The sequence below is a fragment of the Meriones unguiculatus genome, chromosome 11 (assembly GCF_030254825.1).
Source record: "Meriones unguiculatus strain TT.TT164.6M chromosome 11, Bangor_MerUng_6.1, whole genome shotgun sequence".
Lineage (NCBI taxonomy): Eukaryota > Metazoa > Chordata > Mammalia > Rodentia > Muridae > Meriones > Meriones unguiculatus.
This window is the reverse complement of record NC_083359.1, coordinates 79,725,643-79,741,015: the sequence shown is the minus strand read 5'-3', so window position 1 is coordinate 79,741,015 and position 15,373 is coordinate 79,725,643. Positions and strand designations below refer to the sequence as shown.

The 15,373-nt window shown below is 41.9% G+C and overlaps 1 protein-coding gene across 3 annotated transcripts in view; it reads right to left on the bottom strand.

Annotated features, from left to right (window-relative positions):
* Positions 1-15,373, bottom strand: part of Astn1 (astrotactin 1) — a 321,092-nt gene that overhangs the window by 195,171 nt on the left and 110,548 nt on the right. For all 3 annotated transcript variants that reach the window (XM_060364528.1, XM_060364526.1, XM_060364527.1), the window contains exon 2: positions 6,635-6,822. In XM_060364528.1, the coding sequence (XP_060220511.1) occupies positions 6,635-6,822 (188 nt within the window). The remainder of the gene's footprint in view (positions 1-6,634; positions 6,823-15,373) is intronic.

Here is a 15,373-nt window from a genome sequence, read left to right as displayed (position 1 = left end):
ACAAAGACACTAATTCATACCAACAAAATAATAGAAATGGGTGCGAAAAAGCCAGACTCTGACCTCAGAGGCTGAAACCAACCTTCCAGTCATGGAAACCTATGGTTTGAAAATCTACTGTTGTTGTTTTTTTTGTTTTGTTTTGTTTTGTTTGTTTTTTTTCCATATGAAGTCCTGTAGTGAGTCTCCATCACAGAGCCCAAGTGAGGCTCTGCTCTCTAATGCTGGAAGGCCTCAGCAATGCACTCATCCTACAGACGAGATAATGAAGCTTCCAGAAAGGTCAGTAAATTGCCCAAAGTGGTAAAATCAGCATGAGAAAGCATGCCTCCAGCTCCAAATCAAGAACAGGTTTATACGATAGCCAGGCTCTGAATGTACAGGGACACAGAAAGGCACCGCTTAGGAACAGGAGGGATGAGCCACTGAATCAGCAAAGGAACTCACACATAGCTGAGCCTAGTGCTTCTTGGCAGAAGAGCCATTCCACTGTGACAGGTAAGGGAGGTCTGCAGGGCAAACCCTACTAAGGTCTGGACATCCGTCCCAGTGAACCAACGTACCTCCAGGTTTTTGTGCAGCTATCTTCCAAACAAACGGAGCAAAGACAATTGTTTTAGGGAGCTTGTTGATAATCTTAGAAACTGCCCCTTTCCATTCTTTTTTAATGAATGGGAAAATATCTAGTGATGCTATTGACAGATGTGGGTATGACCAATAAGTTGGCCCAATCGTGTGACGAATGCCTTGAATGGCAAGCAAATGAATCAGGATCTGGCTTTTGTTGTTTCTGACTTACTATTCCAGTCCTTTCCTTCCTGGTAGTGTAACACATGCCTAAGCATTTCCACTTGTTTCTTGAGGATCAAAGGATTGGCCTTGCTAAATTGGGGCCTCCTGATTTGAATGACATGAATAATATTGGCTGACAATACACCTGCAAAAATGACCTTGATTCATGTATTTGTTAACAAATTTTTATAGTAAATTTGCTGATGTTAAAAAGGTACTGAAAAAGCATCCAGCTCTGTCTCTCATGCCCTGATGACAATGATTTTCATGTTCGAGACCACTCTGCTATGTCCTAGTTGCCTGTGCTCTAGAAATGAATGAAACCCAGCTCCATGCAAAGTGGCATGTGATGGTTGGGTAACTGGTCTGACCTTGGGTAGAACAGTAGGAGCTAGGATGGCGACTTTTAACACAGTGCTGTGGGCAGCCCTGCAAACTGAAGCCACCCATAGGTGTCTTTGGGAAGGTTTTGGAGTAATTGGGCTCTCAATGTTGCTTCCCTCAATTTCCTTCTCTATTTCATAAACTCTAGAACTCTTTAGCAGTTTCAGCCATCTCTTTTGTCTTCGAACACAAAGAAAACCTTATACCTTAAGTAAGATGAAGTTCCCAGGAGCAAGGAGCCCAAGGATTGAAAGCCTATGAGAATACTGACAGGCAGAGGTTACAAGAGCCTGAAGATGCTATCTTCAAACACTTAGGTTAGGGCTAGTGGTCCTGGGACAGCGCTTAGCCCTTACTGATTGGCTGGATGCAACCATGATCATTCAGGCCTTTACAGCCATTGAAGCAGGACAGTCTCCCCAAGCATGGTTGGCTACCATAAAAAGCTAAAATGTTATGCTCAGGATGCGAGGCTAAGCACTGCACTCAGGGTCAGCCGCTTTCGACCCAGAGAAGAGCATGTCTGATTGCATGCGGGTTGATGCCCCAGGTCCCGCCTCTGAGAAAAAGGTATCGGACGGGTCTGATGCTCTTTGGGTGGATGACACCTAAATGAACATCGGTACAAAGTCCCAATTTATTTCTAATATCAGAGATCAGACCTCTACTCTTGCCTGATGCGTCTAAAACAAAAAGGGGGAACTGCAGAGAGCTGCGTAATGCCGCGCCTTAAAGATGGAGCTGCTTTCCGCCTTCCACCTTCCCGATGGTGAGTGCTCTCTGTCACAAACAACTCCACATTTGGCTAAGGCTGAGGATCTGGCTTGCTTCCATGTATGTGGATCTATCTGCATTGCCCACATGGCACGCTGGGGTTGGCTACCCAGAGGCTATTTAAGCTGTGGGCTGGCTTTCCCCAGGGTCCGATGATTGTTCAAGGTTCCTGAATAAACTGCATTGAAAAAAAAAAAAAAAAAGCTCAGAAAGATACACAGTGGCTCAAAGACATCCCCCTCCCCCCAAAAAAACCTTGTAAGTTGTACCTAAGAAGGTTAACATTCAAAAGGCATTTCTCTAGCAGTAGGAATCTAGTCTTCTGTGGAATAAACAATTTGCCTTGTTGCTGAAGGATTTGTGTTTTAACTTTTGGTTTAAAATTCAAACTCAGTTTTAATTCATCAATTCTGCTATCACTTGTTCAGGAGTTTGCAAAAGAATATGCTTCTATACTGTCATGGTTCTAAATGTCAATTATCCTATAAATTTTGAAATAAATCTCTTCAGCCAAGTTTGAATCATACAGGAGGTTAAAATATATCCTTTGACCCTCAAAGCAATAATGTGAGATTTCAGGAGGGAAATCCAATTACTGTATGCAATGAAGAAATAGTGACTCTTTTGAAAAAAAAATGATTCAAAAAATTTAGGATATGATTGAAAAATAAAAAAGAAAGCTTTTTCAAGTTTTAAATTGCCAAGCATCCAGCTGGAGTATTGGTTTTGTGCAAGCTCCCGATTTTGCTGATAACAGATTTGCACTGGACATATTTGGAGAGAGAGCTTGCACATTCTCATTCATGTAAAATCTCAGAAGGATGAAACAGGTACCTTTATTGGTCATTTTATCATTCCCTATATGTTGTGTTTAAAATGAAATATAATGAAAGCAAAATATGAAAGTAAATGCTAGTCTCTGCATTAAGCCAACACACCTGAGGAAAGTGTGAATACAGAGAAATGTAAAGTTGAAGGTTTTCACAAAATCATTCATTCCCACTGCATATATTGGAAATATTTAGGATTGCCTGTTAAGCTTTTAAATATACAATTTCTTAGTGGGGGAGAAACAGTGGGACATGTTTGTATTTTGATAATAACCTTTTCTCTTTTTCAAATAATTCTATTTTCAATCAATCCAAAAAGAGTATCATTATTGGTCATTAGAGTTCACAGGAAAACAAACAGCCCTGCTATTCCTATTTCATCAGTAAGAGAGTTGGGGTGATGTCATGTATGTGTACATCATTGTCCAAGACTGTTACTAGCCAAAGGGTTTTACTGTTTTTTGACACTTATTGGGCTGCTACTCCAGATGCCTCAAATGGCCGCCTACATTACCTCTAAAGGATATGGTATAAAGTGAATCTAATACACTCTACCAATCTCCGAGTCGCTTCAGAAGAAACCATCAGAGACTCTCGGAACGACATCTTCAAACAGGATACCCTCAGGCTTGATTTCTGAGCTGAGGGCAGATCCACAACTTCAGACTTTGAAACTGTTTCTGGAGAAGCAGCCTGAGGATGGCGAGGAAGCATGTGTGGGCGGGTGGTGTGGAATGTGAATGGGGCAGAGCAGGAAGGCCAGGTATGTTTGTTGCAGGCTCCAATGAAGAGCCATATTTTTTATAAGGATGGGCTGGAAGGCAGCTATTGTCTCTTCACTTTGAGATCCCATATCACAGCTGAGGTCGAAGACTTTCTAAATATCCACAGTGGTGAAGCCTGACCACATCCCAGAGGCCAAGGGAGAGGCAACACAACACTTGCCATCCTTATACATTTTCACTTTAAGCCTCCGCCTTCTCCAGCTTGGCTAAAAATGAGATACAGTAAATTAAAAGGAAGCTGAAAGAAATGCCCATTTTATTTGGAAAATTAAGTGTTATTGATGGTTTGTGATGGGGAACTAGAAGCATATGAAAGAAAGATCTCAAAGCTAGCTTCAAGGCTGGTGGTTTCCTCTTCATCCTAGTGTCAGCTGTCTACTAATCCCTGCTCAAGGGCTTTCAACACAGGCATTAATGTGTAGGGTGTCAAGGCTATTGGTATAGCACAATGTATTCCCTAAACTTCCTTGGCATCCTTGACCAGCATCTTTCTATTTTTCAAAGCTATGAATGAACATGCATGCACATGTGTGAGTTCTGGAGAACTTGCCAGAACACTTCACTCTAAGGATGGATGGTAGGGTCATTGCTGCACTGACTGTGTGATTCAACCTCTAGGGAAGCGGCAGGCTGCCTTGGCCAGTTCTTTACCCTATATCCTTTTCCCCTGACAACCTCCACTTCTCACATAGCCTTGGTCCAAATACATAAGGGTCAGGGGCTCACGTTCTGGCACAATCACACAAAATGTTCATCCTTGGAGGTTTATATGGTTTACGTTGCTAAGCATGTTTAAATTTTAGTATGAAGCAGACAATCCTCTGAAATGGTTTTCAATGAAACAGGAAACAGAACTAAAACCACTTAGGAGCACACGTTTGGGGGCAGGTGCTTACGGGAGAAAATGAGCAAATGGTGTCATAAATGTGAAAGTGATGCAGTCCCAAGCTAACTGGGTTCAACTGCTTGATTTGACCACTCTATAGCAGTCATAACTTGTGCTCAAGAAGGCACACTTCCCAGGGACAGAATCCTAGCTTTCTATAAAGGGCCCACAAGTACTGTCTCCCATGATTCAACCGCCCAATTTCAATTGCGATGTGGAGTAGTCTCCCTTCTTCACTTCATTTATGGTCTCACCTGGACACTGGGCTTCATAATTTCCTGTTCAAGAATTCCTCTCCACCACGTAGTTTAAACAAAGTGCCTGCGTCCATGTAGTTAACCTATCCCTGCAGTTATCTATGAGGACACTGACTGGAGAAGAAATAGAAGGTTGAGATTTTGAGAGATTTATATCAGTATTTAAAAAAATAAAAAATCACTTTATTGTAAAGAACTTGTGATGGAAAGAATTCAGGTAAAAGGGAGATGAGTTATATAAAAAAAAGAGAATATGAAGCTATTCAGTTTTCTAGTTTTTCTAGTTTCAGCTCTGCCATGGATTTCTTTTTTGTTTGTTTCATAGTGAATACATGCATAAAAATTCAATTGATAATAGAAATATAATCTCCAAAGTGAAGCTTCACGGCTACTCAACTATAAAAAAGTTCATTAAGATGAATAGACGTTGAATCTGGACAAGTGCCTCTTTAAATAGTTAAGTTAATATAGATGTGGTAGGTTTTTTTTATAACTCAGATTTTTATGGACAGTTTTTTTTCATCCTAATTTTTGAATAATGGAGATTTTCATGCTGTATAGAATGTATAGTTTCCTTCCAGGCTTCAATCATTAACAAAATACCCTAAACTTTCTCTGCTCTCTGTATTGCAGCGGAGACTAATGCGGTGCTGGGTAGCACTAACTAATATGTCATGATATCACAACAAGAGATGAATTAAGGTTAGACCAAGGCCTAGACTGGGCCAGTTGTGAGCATATTAGCAGTGACATAGCGATGTATTACATACATAACCCGTGTGCCAACATATTCTCGGGTCTTCGCATAGATAGTACAGCGGCTCATCAACACATTAGATGTCAAATGGAACAAACACTTTCTGTCTCCACCGAAAATGTGTGCATTTATTCCACAAAGACTTAAAATGCATTAACCATGTGCATACGTTGTTCTATTGCTAAGAATTCACCAGTAAATAAAACATTTCCAACAGCCCCCACATCCCTCACACACCTGTCATTATAACCATCCACTTTTAGTATTACTTTTAAGTACTAGTTCCTAGTCCTTTAGGAAGAATTTCATCATGTTCTTGAGACTTCACATTTCCATATAGATTGGGTGATGGTGGTGAAGTTTTGAAACTGGGCTCCAGAGTATCTATTGGCATACCCTTCACTGTGGGATAAGAGAAAACCAGGGTGCTGATTTCTCCTGGTTGAGCTAAAAGGAAAGAAGATTTGGTAGTAGCAAGCAGCTTGGAGACTAAGCCATTGGGGGGAAAAACAAAACAAAACAAAAACAAAAACAAAAAACAGCACCTTCATGGAGTAAGTTCTCTAAAAATTTCCAATATATTAACATATAGGTATGTTCCTAGAAAGAGCCATTTTAGGAAATGATGCTGTAGAAATAGCTGAAACTTTCAGAGCACATGTGGTTGCATTCTCCACAAATGAGAAGTTTACACATCACCATGTACAATGATCTTTCTGGATTGAGATTTCATACAGCTCTTTCTATTACAAACGGTTTACATGTTCCCTCTCCCTGAAAGGCTCTTGTGTTGGAAGCATGGTCCTTCAAATGGCAGGATTAGGAGTTGGTGTGGAACTTTTAAGGGGTGGAGCCTCCGAGAAAGTCTTTGGGGGAAGCTGTAGTACCTCTCTGGCTTTCTGTTTAGGTTACAGCCTCTTCCATACTTGCCCCATGGTTGGAGCCATCTCTTCTGTTAAGATGTTAATAGTGGCAAAGTGATACAGGTACTATGTTTTTGACCTCCAGAAGTGTGTGCCTCTTCATAAGCAATCACCTTAGATATTTTGTTATCACAACAACAACAACAACAAAATAATTGATGAGTACAGTGCTGGCATCAAGACTCTTAACGTAAAGGTGAACACAGGCTATTTGAGGCCAGAAGGCTGTAGCTAGCCTACTCTTACCATGACTGAGATGTGGAGGATCCTCAGTTCCTCTTCTGCCGACTCATGTTGGGGTTCTTCAGTTGGGTCTTGCCCAGGGAGACTTGGAACACCATCTTGATGATGGATGTGGAAAAGTAAAGTACCATTCTCCAGCCATTGCTGCCTCCAGCGCACCAGGGGGATGTCCTCTGTATTCCCTGAGATCTCTAGAAAAAAAGCCACCAAATTCACAGACTGAGATTTTGGACTGGACCAAGATTTCACAGTCTTAGTTTCTGGTACCAACAAGCCAGTTCTGTCTGCAGACAACAAAGGGTTCTGACTATGGTTATGTCAGACTTATTGCTGCTTATAAAAGTCAAGAAGGACAAGATATTTAGAAGAGAGGAGAATTATCCCCTATAGATTTTTCTATGATAAATCTAGTGAGCCAGACTCTCACCCAGTGAGAAAAATACTGAGGTGAAAATTCAAGTTCTTCCCCTCGTTCTGTGATCAATAGCATCACTTACATTGCACAGTTTGAATACCTGATAACCCCCTGAGGTAAATACAAGGTTGTTTGCCTCTTGTAAATCGGGATGTATGAGTTCCCCAGCAATTACCCCTAGATGCCTGTGAATCTACCAAGGAGAGAGCTGGTAATTACGGTATAGAGAACCGGCATTTATGGGACAGTCCCGGGAGATTACTGCAGAGCCACCTGGACTGCCAGCCTGTTTGTGAAACCACACTCACAGGCTGCACAGTCTGCTGAAGACATCCAATAACCTGTCAGGACAGATAAAGAAATGTTTTGGTTCTTTTTTCTTTTCCTCCTTAGTTTTGCAAAGCAGATGGATGAAGAAAGTGCTGTGAACTGGGCCCTTATCACTGATATTAACACTCATTCCGTCCTGAGGAACTCAGACGAAAGCTGGGCTATCAGCAATATAAAATGCCAAAACAAACAAACAACTTTGCCTTCTTCAGTAGTACAGGCCAAGGTGCTGCTGCCAGAACACCAGGGCTACATATTATCTTTTGTCTTATTCCTCAGCAATATCATATCAGAGTGCTGGGTTATCCCATAGTGGAGAAAACTGATTAACCCAGCTTTTCCAGGACTCCATTAAGTCTTTAGAGCATGTTTCCTTTAACAGCTATTGCTACCTCAAAAGGAAAAGCAGTGTTCTGCTATACACACTTTAACAAATCATTACTTTATAAGATTTCATTTTCAAAAGACATGCTCCTTCTCTCAAAATTTATCACCTTTGGCCAAAAAAATTATTCCAGAGATATAAAAAAGATTTAATAGACACATTTAGAATATATTCTCATCAAGTATCACAACCATAAAGAGGAAAGCAATTTTAAATATTTATGGAATTTATAATTATCCCTCACTATTTATGGAAGAGCACACTGATATTATTTATTGATTTAGCCACTCATTTAATAGACACACACTGGGCATGTGCTTTGCACCAGGCCCCGTGCTAGGCACTCATGTACTAACCACAATGTTTTAAAGCAGCCCACCATGACTGAATATGTATAATGAACCTTTTTAGGACTTCGAGAAGAACTGACCTCAGTAAAGCATACAAGAAAGTAAGAATGTGGTCTTCTCTGAGGAAAAAGATGCCTCATGGTAAACAGGAAAAGTAAAGGGGTGATCAAGCAAGTAATGAGTGAGGATGAGGGGAAGGGATGGGCATATACATTGGTCTTTGTAGGACACTGAGGTTCTTCATGAGACACAAATCACTGTCCTAAGATCCTGATAGGATGGCCTCCCCACTCAATATTACACTCATCAGGGAGAAGAGGAAACCTGAGATTGGGAAGGGGATACTGCCAACAAAGTCTCTCTTTCATGCTTAGTGCCTCTTTTCTGTTGCCTGGAAGGCTCTATCATCTGAAAGGTTAGTATATCTTCCGTGATCATGCATGTGATTGGCCTGGAATCCAGGGAGCTTCAGAGGCCAAAGAGACTGAGAAGGGAAGATTTGCATTTCAGACCTGGTTCTCAGAAGGCACGTCCCCATTTGTTCAGTGTAGTGGTGATGCGCTGGCTTCCTGCATCCACTGGTCCTCTAAACCAACAGCTTTCAATCTGTGGGGTCGTGACACCTTTGGAGGTCAATAATTCTTTCACAGGTGTCACATATCAGATAACCTGCATATCAGGTATTTATATTGAGCTTCATAAATGTAGCAAAATTACAGTTATGAAGTAGCAATGAAAATAATTTTATGATTGGGGGTCACCACAACATGAGGAACTGTATTAAAAGGCCACAGCATTAGGAAGGTTGAGAACCAGTTTTTAAAATAGTGTCCTCCACATTCCCAAGTGAGAAAACACCCTTGAATGCATCTCTGAAGGTAAGCATTTAAAGAAGCAGGAGTCAAACAAATTAAGTGCAGGCCCAATAATCACCAACTCTTCCAGGCACATGGCTGTATATCCTGCAGTCAGGCACTCTTCATGACTTCACACGATTTCAGAGTAGTAAAAGACTCCCAGAAATATACCCTCCCCCCAAACCCCTGTTCTGCCACTGCATAGCAACCAAATTCTGTACCCATCTCAGCAAAGATAAAAATCATCAGCATTCCAGCTCCTGGTAATGTATTTGATGGCATAATCAAGTCCAGCTTCTTTTCAGAACCATCCCCACCCAGGCTAAGATTTATTCCATGAGTGTCTGCTTGCTGCTCAGCCCTTTCTGTAACTATTCAGAGGGTTCTAGCACCTGTCCCTTTAAATCACTTCACAAACGAGATTTTGTTTCCCAGCAGATCTCCATCAAGTAGGTCAGACTCATTACCCCTGCATTCACCATGGAAGCAAAAATAAGCAAGTACCTAGACCAAGGTCAACCAGCTTGACACAGAACAGGGACTGATGAGCCATTAGATGCCACATATGCTTTTCACAAGAGCAGACAGCATGACCTCAGAACATGGAGACAGACAGAAGGGAGGTGGGGAGGAGAGGGAGACAGAGAGAGGGGGAGAGCGAGACCTAAGGTAGGAAAGCCATGCGGTCTTTTACAATTTTAATCTAATCTTTTTGTTCTAGGTCTTAGTATCACACAACTTATTTTTGAATTGAGGTACCATATACTGCCATAAAGTCATCTTTTAATATAGCCAAGATTTTTTTTTTTTTTTTGGTGTGTGCATGTATTCATCATGTTGTATAACCATCACCCACCGTCTAATTCTAGAACATCTTTATCAGCTCATTAAGAAACTTTATATCTATGAGTGCCTATAATGTTTCCATGAGGAGTAAGGTATTACACTCCATGGTACTAGGCATGAGGGTGCCAAGGACAGAATGGGTGCCTTTAGGACCCCTACAAAGAGTTCCATGGGGCAGTGGTATTAGCATACAGAATCTCTGGCACAGGCTTCCAGGCTAACCCTCTGAACTCTTCTGCAGTTTATGCGTTCCCATCGCTGTGAATAGTGATATCATGATTCTGCACAGATTTGGTTCACCATAGAGGGCTAGAGGTGAAGGAAAGAGGGCACTATGTTTGCCGAGGGCATTCATCAATTCTTAGCTTCGAGGTAATTATGCAATGATAGCTTCATCCTTGGCAGTTTTCCCTCTCCTGATAGGATCTGACATGAAAGAGCTCAAATTGCTAAACTGGGAACTTATTTATATTTATGCTATATCTGGCCTGATCAGCTAATGAAAACGTACACAGGACATAGTAAATGTCCCGCTCACTTCGTCACCAACATGATTGAGATCTGATCTTGGAACATAGTGTAATATCATTGGTATGAATGTTACTATCTTAAGAAGGAACGTAATGCAAGCCAGTCATGAGACTCCAAGGAGCAAATTGGGGTGGTGACAGAATTGTTACTCCAATCCAAAGCCAAAGAGGATGGCCACTGAGGCTCACAGAGGACATTTGCTGCAATGTACTGAATAAAACAAATTCCAACAGGACCCCCTATGGTAATTTCCAGATGTCGCAGGTGCCACGATTGCTATGAGCACTGATCCTTTCAGCACTTAAGTGGGGCTGAGGTCTCCAGGAAGGGAAGGATTTCCTGGCTCTAACCGTGTTTTTCTCTGCCCCTACAAACCTCGAGTCTTCAGTACCTTCCCAAATCCTGCAATACAAAGAAAGCAAAGCACTTTTCCTCCTTATATACAATAAACATTCCTGGAGCACAGAGTTGGAAATTAAACCATTACTCCCACTCTCACGATGCTTTTCGTCCAGCAGGAAACTGCAGATGTGGCCTGGGCGAAGTGACAGCAATGCTGAGCATTGGGTGAGACTTGGATGGATCGACACTAATGGGAAGTAATAGAATGGGGGAGGGGGGATGCTGGAGACATAATCCCGGCCGAGGAGCACAGCATGTGCAAAGGGACAGAGGATGAAATACATCCACATCGTCAGAATCACAGGAGGTCTGGTTAAGCTGCAGGGGTAGGGGGGATAGAGAAGAATCATGGGGGGCCTAACTCCCGGAATCCAGATTAATGGCACATGGAAGAGTCTTGCGTGCCATCTTAAGAAGTTCACAGCTAGAGGGAAATCATTCACTATTCTATTCCCAGAAGCGTGAACCAAGTTAATGATTAGCAAGGCTCAGAATAAAAATGGCTGAAAACATCAGAACTAGGTGTCACTGTGGCTCTGACTCTGCATTCTTCAGGGACTCAGCAGGCCTAGGTATGGGTTTGAGGAACTTTGAACAGGCTCCCTCGCTTTGAGCTTCCTCATCTCTGTGAGGATGCAACTGTATAGATAACCTTCAAGATTCCTTTGTAGCTTTGATAATCCCATGGTTCTGTCTCCAGAGAGCATGTTAAGTTCAGTGTCACAGATAATGTCAAACGTCTTCTCAGATCTAACCTTTGCTCCACCCTGGATCAAGAGGATATGGACGGAGACTTCAAATACAGTCCCAACATCACACTGTATCCCAATCTGTAAAGGAAGACCCTCATCATGCTGCTGCAAATATCTGGTTTCCAAGAGAGAACCATGGAGCTCCATGTACTGTACTGGTAGAACACGGAGCAGGAAAAGTCATAAGAGAGAAATCTTGGGTTGGAAAAGGCAGAGTGAGATGATATCACTTTTAATTAGCCTTAGTCATTGTTCTAATGATAGCCTGTGGGCTGGGAGTTTGTAGTCTCTTTGTGGGGTTATTTCAGGACACTCAAAACTTTGCTGCACAAATTTTTCTACCTGTCATTACAACATGCCCTTCCTATCCACATGTCTTTTCCCTTCCTTGTGCACAGCCTCATGCTGAGAGTACCTGATCTGAGTTGTTAAAAGTCAGTCTCAGAATTTCCTTCTAAGTACCAGATCCACCATGCCCTCATTCAATGAACTAGACAATTCCAATCGGAGTATGGATTTAATTGGGGAAAAATCTCAAGGATCATTTAATTCAGTGAATTGCTTAGAGTATGTTAGGGTATCTTGGGACCCCTTTTCACTGCCAGCAAGCTTGAGTTTCAAGCTGAGTTCAGCTGAGTGGTAATGAGATACTGTGGTGGCTGAGGTCAAGGCAGGAGGTGGCATTAACCTACCCATGCTTGGCTTCATGCTGAGGTCACCTGCAGAACTGATCCTGTGATCTTTCAAGGTTGAATTTGACACCCCCTGGTGGCCATTCTGCCTGTTGAAAGGCCTTGGCTTTTCAAACTTATTTTCATCCTAACAGAACCTTCTCTCCAAACCAAATATAAAATGCTTTCTGAGAGACTCTCCCAATAACAGAGTTAGAGAAGGGTTAGTTCCATTGAAGGAACAATAAAATGCACTGCTTAGCAAGTCTCTTGCTAGTAGAAGAAGAGGGAGGGGATCTCTGAATTATTTAGATTTATTGGTTATTTTTAATTTTAAATGAGATGATGTAAATACCTTTAAATTATTTGTGAAATAATTTCATGTAAAAGAGAGTACCTCTGAATATACAACTGAACCCCACCTCCACGATCTTCTGTCGCAGTGCCCACTGTGAGCTTTCCTGAGTGGAAAAGATTAATTTGGGAAGAGGGTGCCTCAGTAGGTGACAGCAGCACTTGCTGCTTAAGCATGAACACTTTAAGTTCAAATCCCCAGCACCTGTTTAAGAAGTGGGCACAAGCCTGTAACTGGGGCATTGTAGAAGCAGTGGGATCACAAAGACTAGCAAAAACAAACAAACAAAAAAAATAAAAAAACCAGATAAACGAACAAACAAAACCCACCACAACCAACGAAACACAGTCTGTTAGGAAAGAAAATCTGATGTCTAACCTCCACAAATGTGCGTGTACATATACACAAATTAAAATACAAAGTTCATATCATTAGTTGTACAAGACCAACCACCTAAACCAAAGTTAACAATTGTGTCTTGTCTATATGATAGCGACTATTGAAACTGTCACCAAAAATGGGCCCAGGACAGAATAAGCCCACTTTTTTTTTTTTCTTTCTTACTCTCCTTTTCCAGTCCCTAATTTCAGAGCTTGAAGGATATTGATGGTAGGCCTAGCTTTCCACATGGTTTCATTATGGTCTTCTGGCTGAAACTATTAACAGTGGTATTAACTTTCAACACCTTTGTAAGAAAATAACCTGCTTAAGTCAGGGGTTAATAACAGGCAGGGATCACTAATTATCTTGCAAATCTCCGCCCTGATATCAAAGTGACACCAGTCTTTAATGTCTCAGGAACAGCAGCCTCTAAAGGCCTCGACTTGTTTCATAAACATAATGACAGCAGCACATTAGTGTCTTGGCCATCTGTGAAGGAAGATGAGGGGCAGACAGAGGAGAAGGAAGTAGAGAGAAAGGACAAAGTCAGTGCGGAAATGAGACCAGCCAGAGCAAGATGGGCCTTGGGCTGAATTGGCTGATGCACTGCACCTCTCACCACAGGGACCATCTGCTTTGGAGTTCTGAAGTCGGATGATCCCATATCCCAGAGTGAGAACCATATAAGACAACGCTCCCTGCTGGGCCTGAATTCAGCCAGCATAGATGCCAGGATCGCTGATGGTTTGCCTGGAGAGTGGGCTTGCTAATGCATAGCTAAATGGACAAAATGTGAGCTCTCAGAGCCAGGAAATTCTTTTGTGAAGATGTTCACGGACCATTTAGGAATGTAGCTTTTATTTTGGTTCTGCATTCAATTCACTGTTTTCTATCATTCTGTTCTCTCTCCTCTTCCTTCAAAGAAACTTCAGTTGATGACTACACAACTATTTGGAGCAAAGCTTTAGATCAAGACAGCTCGAAACACCAAACAGCTACCAACAAGAGCACAGGAATTTCTTTTCTCTGGTAATCAGAACCTTCTTGATTTGCAGTAGAGAATTCACCCATGACTAAATGAAGGTCTAACTGAATGTCTGTGCTCTCAGCATTGTGACACCCACCCTACATGACACACAAACTAGGGGCCCAGTGATGACAAAGCAAAGCACAGGGCGCACAGAGCAATGAGCCAGGGTGTGGTAGGAAGTCTGTGGCCACCTTTAGAGCTCAGATGCATCTTCATGAGATGGGATGGAAGATCTCTCGAGTTCTGACCTCTTACTGATGTCACTAAATTGGGCATAACAAGTGGTGATAGGCAGACCCCACCAAGTCAGGGGCAGGTAAGCATATTTTTGGATGCCAACTGGACAGCAGTCTCTAGAGATTTTCAAATTAGGCTAGCCTGTGGATTGATTGTGTGGCAATCCCCTCTATTTTTCTTTAGACTGAGGGCTGGCTGAAGTGGATACTGTAATTTCAGTCTAGGATTCTGTATGGACTCTTCCACATACAAATATTTCTAAATATCTGCCAGTTAGCTACAAACCTTTAGAACACTATGTATAAATAAGGAGATTCTACATAAAACACCTGATCCCTTGCCACCCGTAAGCAATATTCTTTGACACTTTAGCTTCCTCTTAAGCTGCCCACCCACCCATTTATTTTCCAGGAATGGACAAAGGTGGAATAAAGTGAAATCAATATGGAGAGTAGGCATGATCAATGAAAGAAAACAAGGGCCTGGGTAAGTCCATAGACTGCCATCTCTCAGGGCACTTGTGGGTGGGAGCTAGGAGAAGTGGAGGGTGGCTTTTTAAATCAGCCTCCATGCAAAGCCACGAAGCTTTCTGTGGATGCTGCTGGAAGTAGGTCACTGTATGCCATTCGGTGCTGGCATGAATAGGGATCGAGCGACCGCGCGCACACACACATTCTGTTTACCTAGCCATGGAGACGAAAACATTCCTGTGGGGGAAAGACGCAGCCAGAAGGTTCCGCCACAACCAGAGAGATGAGAAGCATTCAAATGGCTTGTGATTTCATCCAAAATGGTTTACTTGTCCCTACCACAGTGTTTCTCTGGATCTTTTCAAACCTCTGCAAAGAGTTTATCCACATGATACTCATTAAAGTCTCATTTGAAAGGAGTGAAAAAAAAAAAAAAAGCCCAGAGCTCTTTGAAAAGGACCAGGTTATCTGAGCTGCACATGTACTGGTAAAAGGATTTTTTTTAAGGCTTACATCTAGTTCTCTTCTCCACTGCCACGGCTGACCTTTGTGAATTGAGATAACGACATGCATTTAACAAAACCTGACATCAAGTAAGACGTGTAATAATATTGAAACTCCACGATGTTAAAATATGTATTTATAGATCGTCTCATGCATTGTGGGAAGGATAAGTCATTTGAAGCCTGAAGTTTCTCTACTAGAATTCTAATTTGAGCTTTGCAAGCCT